This window comes from Python bivittatus, unplaced genomic scaffold (assembly GCF_059951505.1).
Source record: "Python bivittatus isolate LINGU-HERP-01145 unplaced genomic scaffold, Pbiv_v1 ctg000480_np1212, whole genome shotgun sequence".
In the NCBI taxonomy this organism is placed as follows: Eukaryota; Metazoa; Chordata; class Lepidosauria; order Squamata; family Pythonidae; genus Python; species Python bivittatus.
In genome coordinates this window covers 74,564,935-74,582,606 of record NW_028277075.1, presented here as the reverse complement: position 1 = coordinate 74,582,606, position 17,672 = coordinate 74,564,935, and the positions used below count along the sequence as shown (strand labels likewise).

The 17,672-nt window shown below is 42.5% G+C and overlaps 1 protein-coding gene across 8 annotated transcripts in view; it reads right to left on the bottom strand.

Annotated features, from left to right (window-relative positions):
• OBSL1 (obscurin like cytoskeletal adaptor 1) overlaps nucleotides 1-16,119 on the bottom strand; it is a 61,665-nt gene extending 45,546 nt beyond the window's left edge. For 3 of the 8 annotated variants that reach the window (XM_007435699.3, XM_007435703.3, XM_007435701.3), the window contains exons 1-9: nucleotides 15,851-16,116; nucleotides 14,408-14,470; nucleotides 12,231-13,308; nucleotides 8,040-8,309; nucleotides 6,839-7,099; nucleotides 3,530-3,835; nucleotides 2,077-2,352; nucleotides 1,148-1,423; nucleotides 599-871 (exon numbers count right to left, since the gene is read on the bottom strand). In XM_007435699.3, coding sequence (XP_007435761.2) covers nucleotides 599-871; nucleotides 1,148-1,423; nucleotides 2,077-2,352; nucleotides 3,530-3,835; nucleotides 6,839-7,099; nucleotides 8,040-8,309; nucleotides 12,231-13,272 — 2,704 coding nt within the window. In that variant the 5' untranslated portion in view covers nucleotides 13,273-13,308; nucleotides 14,408-14,470; nucleotides 15,851-16,116. Of the gene's footprint in view, nucleotides 1-598; nucleotides 872-1,147; nucleotides 1,424-2,076; nucleotides 2,353-3,529; nucleotides 3,836-6,838; nucleotides 7,100-8,039; nucleotides 8,310-12,230; nucleotides 13,309-14,407; nucleotides 14,471-15,850 lie in introns of all 8 variants that reach the window. The other 5 variants (XM_007435702.3, XM_025171467.2, XM_088146334.1 and 2 more) reach the window with 4 other exon arrangements.
• Between the last annotated feature and the right edge of the window lie 1,553 nt (nucleotides 16,120-17,672).

Below are 17,672 nucleotides of genomic sequence, written 5' to 3'. Positions count from 1 at the left end.
GAATAACAATGTGGTTGAAGAGGCTTATTTTCTTGTTCACAGATAAAGAGGCACCATTTCCACTAGAAAGAAAAGGTAGAAAGAGATTCTTTCAAATCTCACATCTGCAATGAAATGGCATTAGGCCATTTCAAAAACAGCTCAACGTTTCAGATTTGTAAAATCCTACAAGTAGGCATCCAGGTTGCTGAGATCCAGAGGCACAAATTCTCCTGACTTTAGAAATCACTCCTTGCTTAAGGCATTAAAAACCAAGTCATTTCATTCTTCCGTAGATATAGACATAGAAAAGACAAGAGTTTTCATCAGAAACATGAAGTCAAAACAATACAGTATAACAAATAATTATTTTTCCATGTATAGCGAATATTTTCTTTTTTCTTCTTCCATTTAAATATGCTCTACCTAGCAAATTTTGAGAAATACCTAGTTTTGAAGTATCACAAGTCTTACAAGGCTTCTTCATGAGCCAATAGAAGTCTATGAATAACAGAATTTGGGCAGAGCAGGAATCACTTTAGTAGAATTCTGTTGTAGAACTTTTAAAGGGTTAAAATATGGTTAGACTGTTGACCTGTCATCTGGAGAGGCTACTGACCTGTAACAGTAATGTTGAAGAAGACAGATTCTCCACCTATGTCACATACAAATTCCCCTGTATCCTGCACTTGAGCAGAGGGAATGATCAACTGATGGTGAGGTCCCGTGTTCTCCAGCAGGAGGTCCTTGCTTTCTTTCACTGTTTCTTCATCCTTGTACCAACGCACAGACACATCAGGGTGGGATAACTCACAGGACAGCACCACACGATCCATAACCTTGTAGTTGTGAGCTTCTTTGGAATTGGAATGAACAGCCTTCACAGGAGGTTCTGTGGTGGGAAAGAGATGGCGAAGAGACCAAATGCTTCCAAGCTCAGGATCATTATGAATTTCCAGATTTGGAAAGAAAGGATCTGATTACAGCCTAAACCCCTGCTAATGCTGGATGGCCAAAAACTATGGACATTATTTTATGTGGGATCAACTGTATTCAAAAGCTTATGGAGCTTCATGTGCTTTATCTTTGGCACTAAGCTTTGTAGAAGGACATGCACCTTTATATTGTAAATCTCCCTGTTTATATCAAGGGGTTTTTTTCCACTTACCATCCACAGTCACAGTGAAGCTGATTGCATCATCTCTGGCATTGCACGTATATGTCCCAGAGTCCGAAGAGCAGACAGAGGGAATCACCAGCCTATGGTTGCAGCCTTCTGACTGGATACAAGCGCCATCATCCAAAGCTATGGGATTCCCTTCTTTGAGCCAGCAAACAGGGGCATCGGGTGTGGACACCTCGCATTCCAGAAGCAGAGGCATCCCGGGAAGAAGGGTTCGGAGTCGCCTGGCCTCAGGCACTGGAGTAATATGTACCTGTGGGGCTGAAAGCAGTACCTTTGCAAGTAAAACCTATGCATAGCAAAGCATTCATTTCATCTTAGGTTAATCTTGTGGCCACAGCAGCATTGACCATTTTGTACACATTCTGTACAAGGCCATGTGTGAAAAGCCACCCAGGAGACTCTTACATAAGTGGTAAAACAGAGCTGGGAGGTACCTGAGGCTTTGCACTGCCTGTCATTCAAAGAAGGCAAATGTAAATGTAAAGACTGAGTTTCTCAGATAGCCTTTGCAGTTAAATAGATCGTAGTTGCAAGCAAGCCATGGGAAAAACACAGGCCGCATGGCAAGTCAGACTTCACATGATGCAAGAAAGACACTATTGGATCTCATGATTTTTTGTTTGTTTGTTTACTTTGAAAACCACAGTGAGGGGTTCCACTTTTGACTAGAGTAACCATACTAGGGGAAAGTGCCTTTTATATCCCAGCACCAGTCAAGATTAAAATTCCACTCCCAAAAAGCAGGTGCTGTTTACTCCATAGCAGGAAAACAGAGGGATCTGCCCGCCTCTCTTTCTTATATTACAGCCATAATCCTGTCCTCTTCCTGTTCCTAGAACGTAGCTACTAGCATGTGATTGTTTTTGATTTTCTAATCCCTGCTCTGTTCTCAGGGCCAGTTAAGAACTCACCTTGTACGTGTAACACTGCCGATTCTTTCACGCCATTGGCTTCAAATCGCACCTCGGACCCATTGGCACTTAACTGCACACCTTTGATCTGCAATGTATGGTTTACTCCACTGTGTATGATACGGTATTGCTGGTCTTCCTCTTCCTTTGCCAGCCTTTTCCCATTGAGGAACCAGCAACCAGACATGGGAGCTGAAAGATGGACTGAAAACGTGGCGTCCTCGTTGATACAAACCGTCACGTCTTGCAGTCCCTCTTTTATATGGGCTCTGGGCACTGTAAGAAGAGTCAAATATTGGGAGAGTAATGTCAGCCCTATAAGGTAGACCAGACTAAGAAACCAAGTAGACCTAAAGCTACTTTTATTAGAACAGCCATAGTAACAGTTTGAATGTGCCTCCCTTCCTCCCTCTTTTAACTTCATGTGAATTAAAGGGGGGGGGGTCTGTCTGAGGCATTTTCATAAAACACTTTCTTGGCCTGGACTCAAGCCTTGTTTACCTGACAGTTACCTTGGTAATGGAACTTCGCTCTGTCCTTCAAGGCCCTCCTCTATACTTACTACAAGTAATTTGAAAATAGGTGATGCAAGTAACCACATGCAGACTGACGTTATAATCATACTAAGCTGTGTATAGTTATATAGAGAGTAAGGAGAATGATCTTGACAGGGACTCCACAGATCTTGACAGAGCTATGCAAGATCCATTACCAAAGTGACTAGTAAGACCCTGTTATTATAGCTGCTCTCAGTAAAAGTCGTTCTAGCCTTCCTGTAATGGGGCTTAAATCAATCTTGCAAGTCTGATTGTGCTGTATCTCCTCCCGCTTCTTATACTCCTGTGAATTAGGAAGGGGTCTGTCTAAGTCTCTTCCACGTATTTTCTCTCTGTTGTGTTTTATGATATGTTTTATCCCTCATCGCTTTGGTAACAGATCTTGCATATCTCCATCAAGGTCATCTTCCTTAATCTTTACAGGTTTGTAGTTTGAGACTGTAAAGGTTTGTCTGTAAAACCTGTAAAGATTTGTTGATGAATCTGTTGTGATGAGTCTAGTCATTCTGGTTTGTAAATCTTGGTTTATAAGTTAGGAGTTGTACAGACCCAGATGATTGTACTTGATTCAATAGATGGTGTGTACACATGGCTCGCACAGTTTGCAAATCCAATCATACAGAATAAATTATTCCAATGGAATTCAAACTCCAAAAAAAGAAAGGTATTCAGCAAGCTGAATGTGTAAGAAGGGTGCAGATGCAGAACAGCCAGTTGGGAAAAGCAGACTAGTGTACTAGTGCAGTGGGAAGAGGAAGAAGGAGTTGACTAATCAGTGCCTGAGGAACTAGCCAGACGTTCAGCCACAAAGCAACCAAAGTCACAAGAGGGAGATGCTTGGGACCCCCACTCTTATGCAGAGACAAAGCCCACCCCTTAGGAGCAGGGAGGCTTACCAAGATGCACGGAGCCTGGGAATTCCACATGCTCACTGCACCCATACTGATTGGCAGAGCATACACGGAAGCGGTAGTCAGCCTCCTGGGGCACACCATCCCCCGGAACTTCAACCATGCTAGCAACATCAGTGGTTAGACAAGGCACCCATTCAGCCTCTCCTGCAGCCTGCCTCTCAAGGACGTAGCTGCTTGGTGGGCTACGATGCAGATCTGGTGGTGGGCACCACGTCAGGAGGGCAGCATTGCTACGTGCTGTGCACATCTTTACTGCCACAGGTGCACTTGGTGGAATCCTTTTGGCACCTAGAGAGAAGAAGTCCTTATTTATTTATTTATTTATTTATTTATTTATTTATTTATTTATTTATTTATTTATTAAATTTATATGCTGCCCATCACCCCCGGAGGGTGACTTTATATTATCTTCTTCCTGTATTAGCCACCTGATCCCCATAAACCTATATTGTGATGTAATTAAAACTTCTGAAAAATCTGCAAAGTACAGCACATTACAATAGCCAATCAGTATAGATTTGTTCTATCAAATATAGAACAAATATAATTGTGATTGGACTATTTCTGTCCTAAACGGACAACTAGGCGGCTAGCTTGTTAGCCTCAGCTTGGCATCTAGGGACAAAACTGGCTTTAGAGGACCCACAAACTACAAATATATTTCTATAGGGGAATAGAATCCCATCCACAGCCCGGAGACAGTCTTTGAAAAGTGAGCCATCTTCCCATTGAATTTCTATGTGGACAGGAATCTCTTTCAGATCGCTGGCTTTCTTCCAGCTCATTCCCAGTTCTATGCAATGTGTAGGAACTAAGTCTTTGCAGCTAACTGTACCAGCTCCTTATTGCTGCCAAGAAAGCTATAGGGACATGAGCACAAGTCACCAGGACCTGAGCTTAACTCGAAGCAGAAAATAATCTTTCTGGGCTGCAGCATATCCAAACTACAAGTGACATATAACCCCATTTTTTAGAGCCCAAGTTCACCCTAGTAAAATTTTAGTGGCAAACTCTCAAGTTATGGAGGCACAACCTCACAACAAAGTTAAGAAAACAAAATACACTTAATATTTTGTTTATTATAATTCATTTAACTAATTTAAATTGCTAATTTAAATGGCTAATTGTTATGAAGTAAGAAAGGAATTTAATTTTACTCAGTTGATTTAGAGAAGTGTACAATAAAATGAGCAGGCTTAAATTGTGGGCTATTTTGCACAGATGTGGAGTGGAAGGTTGATTTTTAAACGTGATAATAGCAGTGTATGATAGAAGTAAAGCATGTGTGATAATAAACTGAAGACTTATGGTTCAAATAACACAAGGATTGAGATGTCCCCTTGGTCACCTGATGTGTTAAATGTTAAATGTATAAGAAATGCTTGTGATGACATTAGAGGTGTGTTCATAAGGGCATGAATGCATGTTTAATTTTATATGGCAGACAATGCCATATTGTTGGCTGAGGACCTGAACAATTTGTGATGAATGTTAGATACATTGCATGCTGTAATGAGGCATATGAATTCCAAAATGAATGGGTCAAAGTTAGTTGACTTTGCATGTAAAATAGAATGATTGCAAATTATATGTAAATGGAGGAAAACTGAAGTATGCAGATCAGTTTCAATAGAATGTTTAATGAACATGGGAAATGTCTGGAAAATTTTTGAGAGAAGTGCAAATGCTGGACAACTTCCTTATTGAATGCAGCTTCTCAGAATACTTTTTACTTTTAGCAACAAAGGAAACTTCCCAAGTCCTCCTGAGGAAGCAGGAAGTTGAAAAACTGTTGGACTGCAGCAAAAACAGAAAACAAAGACAACTGGAGTTAGAACAGCTTTCTATCCATGATGAATTTTGTTCCCGAGACATTTCGAGTACAAGAACTCTTGATCAAGAGTTATTCATAGTTTTCCACTGAGCTCACAGTCTCTTACTTATATATAGCTAAGGGTTCTTCTTGTTTCTTTCTCCCCCCCCCCCCCGCTATTAAGATTCTAGAGCAGCATTCCTCCAGTTGAGTGCCTCAGGATATGCTAGGCTGAAGTCCTCAACCATCTCCCACCAGCAGTTCTGGCTTTGAATGATGGGAGTTGTAGTCCATCATAAATGGATGGCGCTATATTGGAGGAAGCTATCCAACAGCTATTTGATTTTCTTGTGAGGTAGATAATCAGAAACACAGAACCTATTCATAGGAGAATGGATGGATGTAAGCAGAAAATAAGAACCTAAGACTTAGGTCAGAAGAAAAAATAAATAAATTATATCTGTTGAGAAAGCCAGGTCTTCATGTTTCTAAATTCTCAAGCTTTCCAAGGGTATCTGAAATTTCAATTTGAGGTCACTTCCAAAAAAAATGTAAAGCTCAAATCTGGTTGATGGATTCTAAAATCAATCACATTGACTATAACCTTGCCAAATTCAATTCTATACTGTAGTCTTAGAAGAGGAGAATGCAGATTCAAACTGTTGTAAGCACGTGTGTGTATGAAGAAGAAAAAACTAATTGTGGTGGACGATCATTTTTAGAAATAGAATATTCAAAAATGCTTTAGTAACCTTAAGACCCCGCCCTATCTCTTTCATTCATTGCTTAGATGCTCAGGAAACTGATATCCTGGTTTATATGGGCCTTTGAATGGTTTCTTTCCAAGCATGGATTAGGACAACCACATATCTTCTGCACTGTGGCAGCGGCTGATACTACAAGTCATCAGCAGGAACCTGATCACAAGCAGTGGCCTATGAGAGAAGGTCTGATAAGTAAGATGATTGAGAAAAAGTATCTGACGTACAGCCAGACACAATTTGCACTTGTCAATGCCAGTTTAGGAAGTAGCAAAACCAGCAACATCTGTAAGCACCAGCGATATGGAAATATGTTTGTTAAAGATAAAGCACTGATTTAACGATCTGGAACAGTGCAGTACTAATTTCATGCAAGCTTGTCCTGATTTGACATCATTTCTATAACAGCTTTGATCAAATTAGATCATGATCAGGTCTAAATAATTGAGCATAGTATGAATCTAAATTTACTCTAGACTTCTGGAATATAATATGGCAAACCCCTTTTCTCCCAAATATCAGGCATTGTTAAGTCCAAGATAAGGGACAAGATAAATAATTGTGAGCCCCTGTAAGAGGCTTATTTTGTGAAAGATGTTTATGTCAAAAGCAAATGGAAATGTTGAATGATCTCTAGGTAGAAAAGAAGGATATAAATAAAAAAATAATAATTCCTCCTTCCCCTCCTCAATAGCCCCATCTCCATTCCCTACTCACATTTGACACGGAGCTGTGCTGAAGTTTGTGAGTCGCCCGCCATGAAAGTGATGACTCCAGCATCATGCCGTGACACATGTACCAGTACCAAAATATGTGTTTTACCAAAGCTCCTGATTAGTGTATGTGGTGCCTCAACCAGTTCTTGCCCGTTACGGCCCCAACTTGGTGCTTCCACAGGTTCCCGTGTCTCCACGTAGAAAGCGGCATTTTCTCCTTCCATCACATCCAGTTTTCGTGGCAAACGCTTTACAATTAGACCTGAAGGAGGGAGTTTGGTCAATTACTAACAGAATGGAAACCCAAATGCTATTTAGCTGTCACCAAGATAATCATGTTGCAGTCACTACCATATTAGGGTGGCCATTTACTACTAGCCAGAAAGAAGGACTGTGATTTGCATTATTAATATTACAAATAGGTACCACTCTGTTAGGTCTTCTTATATAGAAAATACCTACCAGGTAACAGTTTAAATTTTGGAATATTATGATGTACTGTACATAGAATGCTGTAACACAATTGTGGATTACTTAGGGTGGCAAAGACCAGAGTCTTTGTCCACATGTGATCAAGACTCTGGTTTTGGCCCACCGACAATTCACAATGGTATACTATGTTAACAGCGTAATTTTGGGGGGGGTGCCTACTGAATCTTCTGTCCAGTTGCTAACATCAGAGCTCCTGCCTTGATAGAGTTCTTTATCATTAAATTGAGTTTAGACTGCACAGGCCTTCATAGCCAAGGACACCTTCAAACAGAGTAGTGTCCTCTGACAGCTCTTCAGACAAAGGATTATCTTATTGTACAATGTACAAGGGCTGGGGCTGGCAGAGTTAGAATCCATTAAGTCAAGAAATCTCAACCGTCTGCTAAAGCCACCAAGCCACCCACCTAATATCCTTCTGAAGAGGAGGAAGCCTAGGCTTCAGGAGCACAGAGATGTAATCTCCGACTCACCGGGGCAATCAACTGTTGTGTTTGAGATTTCATTCCTATCTGCAATAAAGATTCTACTGCAGTCAAGTCACATCTGAGAATATGCTGCCAAGTCCAGCTGAGAGCTGATTAAGGTTAAATGTCTACAGACCTGTGAGGTACTGCTGAGCCCAGGTATGAAGTCTTTGCCAGCTCGCATGTAAAATTATTATTCTTTATTATTATTGAATTCAATTTATAAAATTACTTCAAACAGCTCACCTTGCACCGAGAGCTCCCCAACGCTGCGGCCCTTGCCCTCCATCTCACACAAGTAGATGCCATCATCATCAGCCCGGGCATCACGCACAGTCAGTCGCCTTAGTAGGCCCTGTTCCTCCATCAGGTACTTGGGACTGGGTTGCAGGCGCTTGTCTTCCAGATACCATGCTGTAGGAATTGTCTCTAGAGGCACCTGGCACTCTAATACTGCATCTTGATGTTCCATCACTTCTACATCCACCAAAGGTGCCTGGAATCGTAGCCGGGGTTCTGGAAGGCAGACACAGAAAGACCTCATGTGGAGACCTATGCAGAAAGTCCTATATCCTTAGACTCAGCCTCAGTCTTCAAGGATCTGGGACTGACAGAGAGGCAGGGTAACAACAGTTCCTTTGTTGCCACTCCAACCCTTCTCCTTCAACCCTTAAGCTTCTTCATATTTTATTTCATAATTCTCCTCTCACTGTCCACTTCGCCAGAGTCAGAACTCTTTTAGCATATTTAACTGCAGCACGATTATTATATGTACAATGATGGAAAAGCAATGAAATCCCCACAGTGGAGGAACAAATTGTGACAATGTCAGAGCTCGCAGAAATGGGAAAACTGACCTGGTCAGAGAAAAAAACAACAAAAGCTTTTTTGAAAGACTGGAAATCTTATATGGACTTTTTGCTGAAAGAAGAAGAAATGAAATGATGGCTTACGAGTTTGAAGATTAAGATAGGCTTGGACTAAAAGAGCAGCTGAAGGAACTTATATAATACAGTATCTAAGAGGGATTATAAAATTGTAACTATCTGTTGAAAAGGAAGTCAGAGATCATTATATTTCTTAATTTTAGTTCTTTTCTTTTTTCATTTCTTGCACTTCTTTGTTTTTGTTTTTCTTTCTTTTCCTTTCTTTCAATTTGTCTTTTATTATATGGAAAAATTCTTAATAAAAATAAATAAATAAATAAATAAATAACTCTTTTAGCATATTTAAAGGAGTGCTGCTGTTTCTTGTACCTCCAGAAGACCATGAGCTCAGTTCCTATGAATTTTTCTGGCATGTATTTGGCATCCTCAGTCTCCCTGCTGAGAAACTGTGATGAACCTAGCTAAACTCTGTAGGGCTTGCCCACAAGGAGCAATCAGTAATAGGCACAGGCTTGAATTAATACAGAATCTTTCTTAAAAAAATACCTTCACTTTCTAACAAATGCTGTAGCAATCTCCCATAATCTTTACAGAATAATTTAACATTAAACTAGAATATTTTGATTATGGGTGTAAGGGTGTAGGTTGAACCTAATTGTTTAATGAATGGTGGCACCCTCTCTCCCTTTTAGAATGTTTTGCATTAAACTGACAAAGGATTACAAGCACAGGCATTTAATGCCATTATTTTTAACGTTTGGGATTTAAGGATTATTGAGAAAATGCCTGTCCTACCTTGGTTTGCTTTAGGGGAAGTGCAGGAGTGGGGAGGGGGGGAAGGAGGATGGCCCTTCTCCAAAGGATTATTCTGAGAAACAACAGAGGGCTAAGTGGGTGGCATGTGGTATCTATAGCACTCAAGCGCCATACTGTCAGCTCTTTGGAGCCTACTGCTATGGACACCTGCCCACCCATACAGCAAGCCAAGGATCAGAGCACAGAGATGAAATTGCAGGAAACAGCAATGTCAAATATCTTTGGAAGGACAGGTGGGAGTTGTTTAGATGGCACAGCTGAGCCCAGTGTTTTTGTTTCTAGAAGAGAGGCGCCAGGGTTAAACCTTTCTGAAAAGAAGTCTCCCCTGATCTGGGAGCCCCTTCTCTTAATCAACAATGCATAGTCCCTCTCCAAAGTTACAGAGTGCAAAACAGCTTTATATTGAACTGGAAATCATTTCCATTTTTTCCTACCAATTTCCAGGGTCAGGGATTTCCAGGGTTGAGTAGATGTTGGAGCTGAGACCTAGATGAGCCTCTTTTCTTATCCTCAGGGTAATGGCAGTTACAATTCTTCAAGATGTCCACCCATGTTTAAAAGGGCAGAATCACCTTGGAAATAGTATTTTGAGCCTGCTCTATACAAGCAGCAGATGAAGTAAGATAGAGGAGGTTTTCCTGACTGTACCACTTCATCTGGTATTGGATAATATTTGCACACTCACCCTACAGGAAATTAGCATTTCTGGGAGAAGGCCAGGCTAAAGCTTAATTTCCTATATTTATTTACTGATGTGCTGTTTGCATTGCCCATATTATAAATAATCAATAGTCCGTTGGCCAATGCTTTACTGTATTCCAGTGTTTCTCAACCTCGGTGGCTTTATGATGGCTGGAGAATTCTGGGAATTGAACTCCACACATCTTAAAGCTGCTGAGGTTAAGAAAAACACTGGTTTATTCAATCACTGAATGGGGCTTTGGAGGCCCAGTTATTTCTGCTGCTATATGTACAGTCCCATCATTGTTGTTGTGAGCCGCTCAAAGCTGTTTTTAGATGGGCAGCCACACAAATCTTTTAAATAAATAAATATAAATAAATAAATAAATAAATTACAGTCTGCCATCTCCCTCTCTCTCTCTCTTCCTAGACTAATTTTTCTTTCCTCCCTTTGTCCACGCAGGTCCCATCATGACATATGCTATGCCTATTTTTAAAACGTGCAGCCACTCCAGGCTCTCTGCATGGCTATTCTACAGACAGAAAAACTTTCCTGCTATTTAATTCCTCTTTTTCCACTCAAGCCCATCTCCCCTCTTGCCTGACCCTCAAGAGGTTTAGATAACAGTCGATTCCCTTACCAAGAGCAGCCTTTGACATATAACTGAAGCCTGTTATCTTGCATCCACCCCTCTGACTCTCCTCTCCAGGCTAAACAAACTTTACTCCTTCTGAGCCTCACATTGCATTCCATAGGCTTTATCAGCTCTCTTGCTCTCCTCAGAACATTCTGCAAAATTCATGAGTTCCATGTATCACCCAAGCATCTCTCTTGAAACAGCAAAGAGCCTGAAATCCATCTATTGATATACCACACAGTGAAAACCCTTTTTATAACCCTATTTGCTCTCCCCTTGTCATTTGCCTCAGTTCCATTAACATCCCGCCTCTTCTTTTCCCATCTTCTTCATGGTGTGATCTCTGCCATTCTGAAGGTCTGTCCCAAAGTTGAGGCTCAGAGTTGTTAAACCTGGAACCCTTCTTTCTACTGAGGTGGTACTGAAGGCAAGGAACAATCCCAGGAGCATGTCAGATGTTGAAGAGCAACCATGTCTTAAACATCACTCTCTCATCAGACTGAAATCTGGCAGTAAATGGCAATTTTTTATAACTTTTTTAAAGAACCTTAAAATAGGGTATTAAATATTTGATAAACTATTTGGAATAAGAAAATTATTCCAAATCCCACCCCAGTAGATTGAACATTTCAGCCTATTTTGCATCATTGGCCCTCATAGCCCAATACATGAAAAATTAAATTAAATTAAATTAAATTAAATTAAATTAAATTAAATTAAATTAAATTAAATTAAATTAAATTAAATTATATCCTCTGCATGGAGGAGAGTAGCCCATCCCTACCAAAATAAAGAGCAGATATAGTGTTAAAATGTTTCTTAGGCTACTAGTTCTGACTGCTGGTGATACATCACACAATGATAATATTATCTTCATATTCAAGGAGGGAAGAGAACACGTCTTGCACATATTGAACTAACAGTTAAGAGAAAGAGAAATGCTGGTCTAGAGGCTCCCGCCTGCTTCTCAGACCCATCTTGTAATCCCTCTGAGAAATTCTTGCTCCAGGCCTCTTCCCATTCTCCCAAGTGGACTGGCCACTCTGGAGTTGCACCTCCTCTTGCGGTAGTCTAATTTACCATAGGCTGGATTGGTTTATAAATTAGTCCAAGCTCAAAATTTATGCCATGGCATGCCCTTCAAGCAATACCCATATATTTTTCTTTCATTCTTGTAGTTGGTAGGTATGTCCCCCTTTGATTTGTCTGGTAATAAATAAATAATTCTTTCCTTTGGAGTTGCCCAGACATACACCGCTTTCATCCACTAACACGCCACAGCTGGGCTTGCACACCCCATTTATCCAGATCAATTAAAGTTCCTTATGAGCCCAGTCAATGTGTTGCCATCCAGATTCAGTGCTATTCCCACATCCCACCACCCACCACTCTTTTTCCTCCCCATTGGTGGATACCTCTGACATGGAGGCTCACAGCGCTGAGCGTCTGGCCAGCCATGTTGCAGGCTGTGCACACATAGAGCCCACAATCTCGTGCTGTGCAGTAAAGCACCTTAAGGATGAAGTAGCCCTCCCTGTCCTCATAGAGCAGGTGTCTTCTTCCAGGGGACAACACCTTCCCGTCCTTCTGCCAGACGATCTCTGGCTTGGGCTTGCCAGTGACGTAGCAACGGAACTTGGCGTGCTTCCCTTCATTCACAGTAAAACACTTTGTAGGGGGGAAGCCGGGAAGCACTTCTCCATTCTGCCTGGCTTCAGACAATACCATCTGCCCAGGATGGTGCTGCTGCCTCTTCTCTTCTTGTGACTCAGGTGGCTTCTTGAAATGGCAGTTTTGGGGAGCCCCCTGAAATGGGTCATCATGAGGAAGGCACGCCACAGGATCTACCAGGAGCACAGCTGCAGCCATGGTCTCTCCAAAGCTGTTCTGTGCTCGACACACATAAACACCTGCATCTGGCAATCGGGCATTATAGATGTGCAGAGAATGCCAGTCCCCAGGCTCTACATCTATTTTGTAATGGCTACTCTCAAAGATGTCTGATAATTTGCGTCCATCTTTTTCCCATTCAAGCTGCCCTGAGACTCTACAGGCAAAGGTCACATCCTGTCCCCGGGTCACGCATGCTGAGACAGGCCTGTTCAGGAAGATGGGTGGCTGGCTATCAAGATCTCCCTTAGGTTTCAGTTCAGTCCCTGTCTCCACTTTCAGCAGGGCAGCTGCGTAGGTTTCACCCACACTATTCTTCGCTTTGCACACGTAGCGTCCACTGTCTGCTGGACCAGCCTGAGAGACCAGCAGACTATAGGCATCCCCATTCACCTCAACAAGCATCCGGCCAGAGGGCAGTTCCAGCGCAGAGCCGTCTTTCTCCCAGACAACGCTGGGACGCGGCTCCCCGGCCACCTGCCATTTCAGGACTGCATTTGTGCCACTTTGGACTGTGAAAGTGCGAGGAGAGGCAAGAAATCGGGGAGCTCCACCAAAAGCATCCATTGCCAACCTAGTCAGGATACAGCTCAGGCTGGGGACCTATAAAGAATCAGATCAAGACAGAATTAGAGTCGGAGGAGGAGGAGGAGGAGGAGGAGGAGGAGGAGGAGGAGGAGGAGGAGGAGGAGGAGGAGGAGGAGGAAGGGTTGAAAGAAGGAGGACAGTATCCTTCTCTTTGGTTCTATCTTGTTCAGTTAAGCTGAAATGAGAAGAGAAAAGCTACGTGGAGTAAACAGCTCAGAGCTCAGTTGGGCATATGTGATCCCTTCACATTTCACCCTCATTCTCTCGCGTGTTTATATGTTTCTCGATCTCAATCTCCATGTCAGTCTTGGCTCTGACTTTAAACTCACTGCTATTCAATCCTCTTCCAGCTTTGCCATGATGTTATAAAACTGGGTTTGAGTGGGAAGCTGGGCACCCAGTGAAGCTATTGCCCAGCTATTAGCCAGGGGAGCCCAGAGCCATTCCAGCCCATTACTCTCACTGCCCTCTCTGCAGCAAATGGCATCTCCAGGATAACCCCAACACATATTCTCATTTTACATCATCCTTTTTCCATGAGGCTAGCTCTTTGGGGGATTGTGCTGATCTCAACTGAGTTGGGCTAATCTGCATGGGGTCAATAAATAGACAATCCTATTTTAAAATTGGGAACTGGACTCCAGTGGATAGGTCCTGTGGTGAAAATAAGATTATAATAACATTAACCCTCCAAGTAGGGAGAGATTAAGTCTCCTTGCCCGAATCTTAGCAGCTGCTTCCCGGTAGCATGATGCAAGGTCATGGCAGAACTATGACCTTTCATGAAATTCTCTGTTTGCATAAAAGTGGCTGAAAAGGTTTCTCCTTTGTGTCCATATGCATCTTCAGCCACTTCAAGGTACGATTTACCTTCCTCTTCATTCCTACCTCATTAGTAGCTACAGGGGTGGGTAATTCTGGAGGCTACCCAAGAACTACACTTTCTGGTTTTCAGAGAGGTGAGGGCCGCAGTGAGGGCAGAGTTGGTGGGTTATCATGTCACACACAGAGTCATTTTTTAAAGTCACTGTTGTTTTCCCAGGTTTGGAGGGAGCCAAGGCATTTCGTTTTAAATCTTTTTAGGGCTTACACTACATTTTTAAGTATTTCCTACCTCAAAATGTCAGGAGATGATGCGATTGATTTTCAGCAGTTGTGTTCAGATGCGTTTCAGCAGCTGAAAAACAAAAAAAGAGGCTTAGGGGCCACATTATTTGTTTATTTGCTTGCTTGCTTGTTAGATTTATATCCCATCTTATTTCCAGAAGCTCAAGGCAGCTTATATGGGAATTTTGCTTCCTTTTTTAAAAAAACAACACATCAACCCCAGGAAATACACTGAACTAAGAGTCACTGACCCAAAGTCACCCAATGAATTCCATATTCAGGGTGAACCATGAGATGTTGTGACCTCATCATTCAAATTACTTGTGGCATTTACACAGTGACATCACGATGTGCAGGACAGCATTTTGACATCACTGTGGTTTGTAACAGATGCTTACAGGGTGGATTTGCCCCAGTCCTAGTCCAACCCCTTAACCAACATGCCACTTTGGCCTTGGGTTGTCCACCCCTGCTCTAGCCCATCTCAACACAGTGTCTGTTGAATCCACCAGAAAGAAGAATGCAGAGACCACACTAAATTTCTGATTTGCAAAATAGGCATGAAGGGGGCCTAAGGAAATACATTGTGTATACGTGCAACTATATTTCAACTAAAGCTCAAGGGTGGCTTGTAGCTCAGCCACCATCCCAGCATATTTCAAGCATTTGCATAAACTGGATTCCCAATATTGTATGATTGTATGTTATAGGGCAAGTGGGAACTAAGACAGATTGCCCGGGGACCCCTTAGTGAGAGGCAGAGTGATGCGAGATTTGAACTAGGAGCTTCCCAACTTGCTTTCTTTGCTGGAATGCTACCCCAGTGCTGAGAGGATCCAGTCCCCCCCTGCCGCACCCTGTCACCACAGCCTGCCAGGCATGCCTGCCCTATCATGCATTCCTCCCCTATCAGGCTCTAAATAGTTTTTCGCTGATAATAGGCTGCCACTCACTGTCGCACAGCGCCCCCCCCCCCACACACACACACACAGGAGGAAGCAAGGGGGAGAATCCCAGCAGGATTGAACTCAAACTTCTTTTTCCCTACTTCTCACTGGAATGACTCTAATATCCTCCTGTCAGCTCTTGGCACATAAGGACAGGAAAGTGCAGGGAGAATCCCCTCAGGATGGCAGCAACTTCATGGAGAGGAAGGTTGAGCTTCTGAGGCCCTCTTGGTTTGTCTTAACCCACAAAGCTTCAGATCAGGCAGGCCTGTAGTCATACTGTTTCCTCTTGTACCTCCGAGCCTGTCCCCAGATTTTCCTTTGGTTCCATTATTCACCAACCAGGATTGTATGGCCCTCATCACTCAGAAGCATCCAGAATACCCTCATAGATAACTTTACTTCTTCCTAATCCCATTATTCACACAGGGACACAAGCTAGTAAGGGGCATGAGAAGGGTCTCCCAGCAGAACCCCCCGCGTCTCTCTCTGGGTTCACTAACCTTGTGTATCCACCTGATTCTTGCTTCTCTTGGTCCCGTCAGACAATATCCAGCTGTTCAGTCATTTGTCGGTCTGGACTCCTGTTGTTCTCCTCAATGGTTCTATCTCTTCCTGCCCCATGCCCCAGTCTGGGCATCTCTGCTGCCTGACTGCCCACTCTTCATCACACACCCCGACTGCTGTCTGCCCCTCACATGCTGTAGGACCCTGGTCTCCTTCTGCCCTGCTCCCCAGGCATCTGTGAGCGGAGCAAAGCTGAAGCGTTACAAATGCTTGCAGCTGCTGTCCCCAAAAATACTCTCTGATGACATGGCTGGGCTGATAAGCGGGGGCTGGGATTTGGCTAAGTATAGATCCCAGCGGGGAGGCGCACACAGGCATCCCTCAGACCTGAAGCTGCCTCAGGCTTAGCCCACCTCAAGGGAAGGGAGTATCAGGGAGAACAGGGTCACCCCACCTCAAAGCAGTTTGCAGTATGCCTCCAATGGCCTGAAATTCTGGTCTTCAATGTCACACCATAATGTAACAGGCCAACATCTGTACCTGACCATCCAGGCAGCTCCTAAGGACTACCCATAACAATATCGACCATGAATCTTCCACATCAGGCTGTTGAGTCTGTGAGCCTCTATTTCCATGACACTGCATTGAGTGGTAATAAAAATGGCAGCAAACCCCTGGGCTTGGACTGCTGCTCCCCAGGCATGGAAGGTGTGAAGTGCTAGAAGGTTCTTTGCCATCAGATCTCAGCCACCTGAATTGTCCCTTCCCTGTATGATTAGGAAAGTGCATCAAATATAACTCACACAGCTGCACTAGTGGCAGGAAGTATTTCATTACCAAGGACTGGAATGAAGGAGAAGGTAGCGTCAGCCAAAACAGAAGTGGAAATCACACCCACTCACACACATATGCACACCCCACACAACCAGTTACTTCAGCAAGACTGAACTGTGTAAGGATAGTTATTTGTTGTCACAGATTCAGTAAATTGGAGTCTTCACTTTCTTTTCATGTTACAAACATTATCAGCAAACACACTGCTGCCATAACAAAAATATTCTTCCCAGGATTATTTGTAACTTACTTTCCCTGTTCCTCAAGATAGGATTTTTTTCATTTTTTTCCCCCATAAAGAACCTATTTCTAGGCAGCTCTCTGTTAATGTTCAGCTCAGGGACAAAATGTAGCATTAGGGCAGGCTATTTATTTATTTAAAAAATGTCAACACTTCATAAATGAAATTTCTCTAGAAACAGAATAACCAGAGAAAAATAGATAGGACTTGCAAGGAGAGATAAACAAGGGAAAATTTTACATTCAGCACAATAGGATAGCTTTTTCTCCCCTCAAGCTGGGTCACCTCTGGCTGCAGTTGAAAACTTACACACCTGAACAAAAAAATTCCACAGACCAAGCAAATTTAAAATGTCAGGATGCTTCTAAACTGATTCCTTTGTGGCATACCATTTTTGACAGGCAAGGTGTTAGAACTGAATTCATATTTGCAACAGGCTGATATTATCTTTCTTTCATAAAAATCTTTCCTCTCATAAGTAGTCTGAGATGACACAGCAACAATTTCCTGCTTATGTATATAGCTAATAAGAGAAGGTGAATGTTATCTATATCATCAAAAAGAGGAAGAAGGAAGATCTAAGGAGCTGAAAACCAGTCCATCTGACATCAATTCCCAGTAACATCTAGAGTAAATTATAAAGAAATGGTTTGTAACCACCTTGAGAACAATGCAGTTATCACCAAAAGTATTGTAACATAGATTTGGAAGACTAATCTTATCTGATTTTTTATTAGTTAATT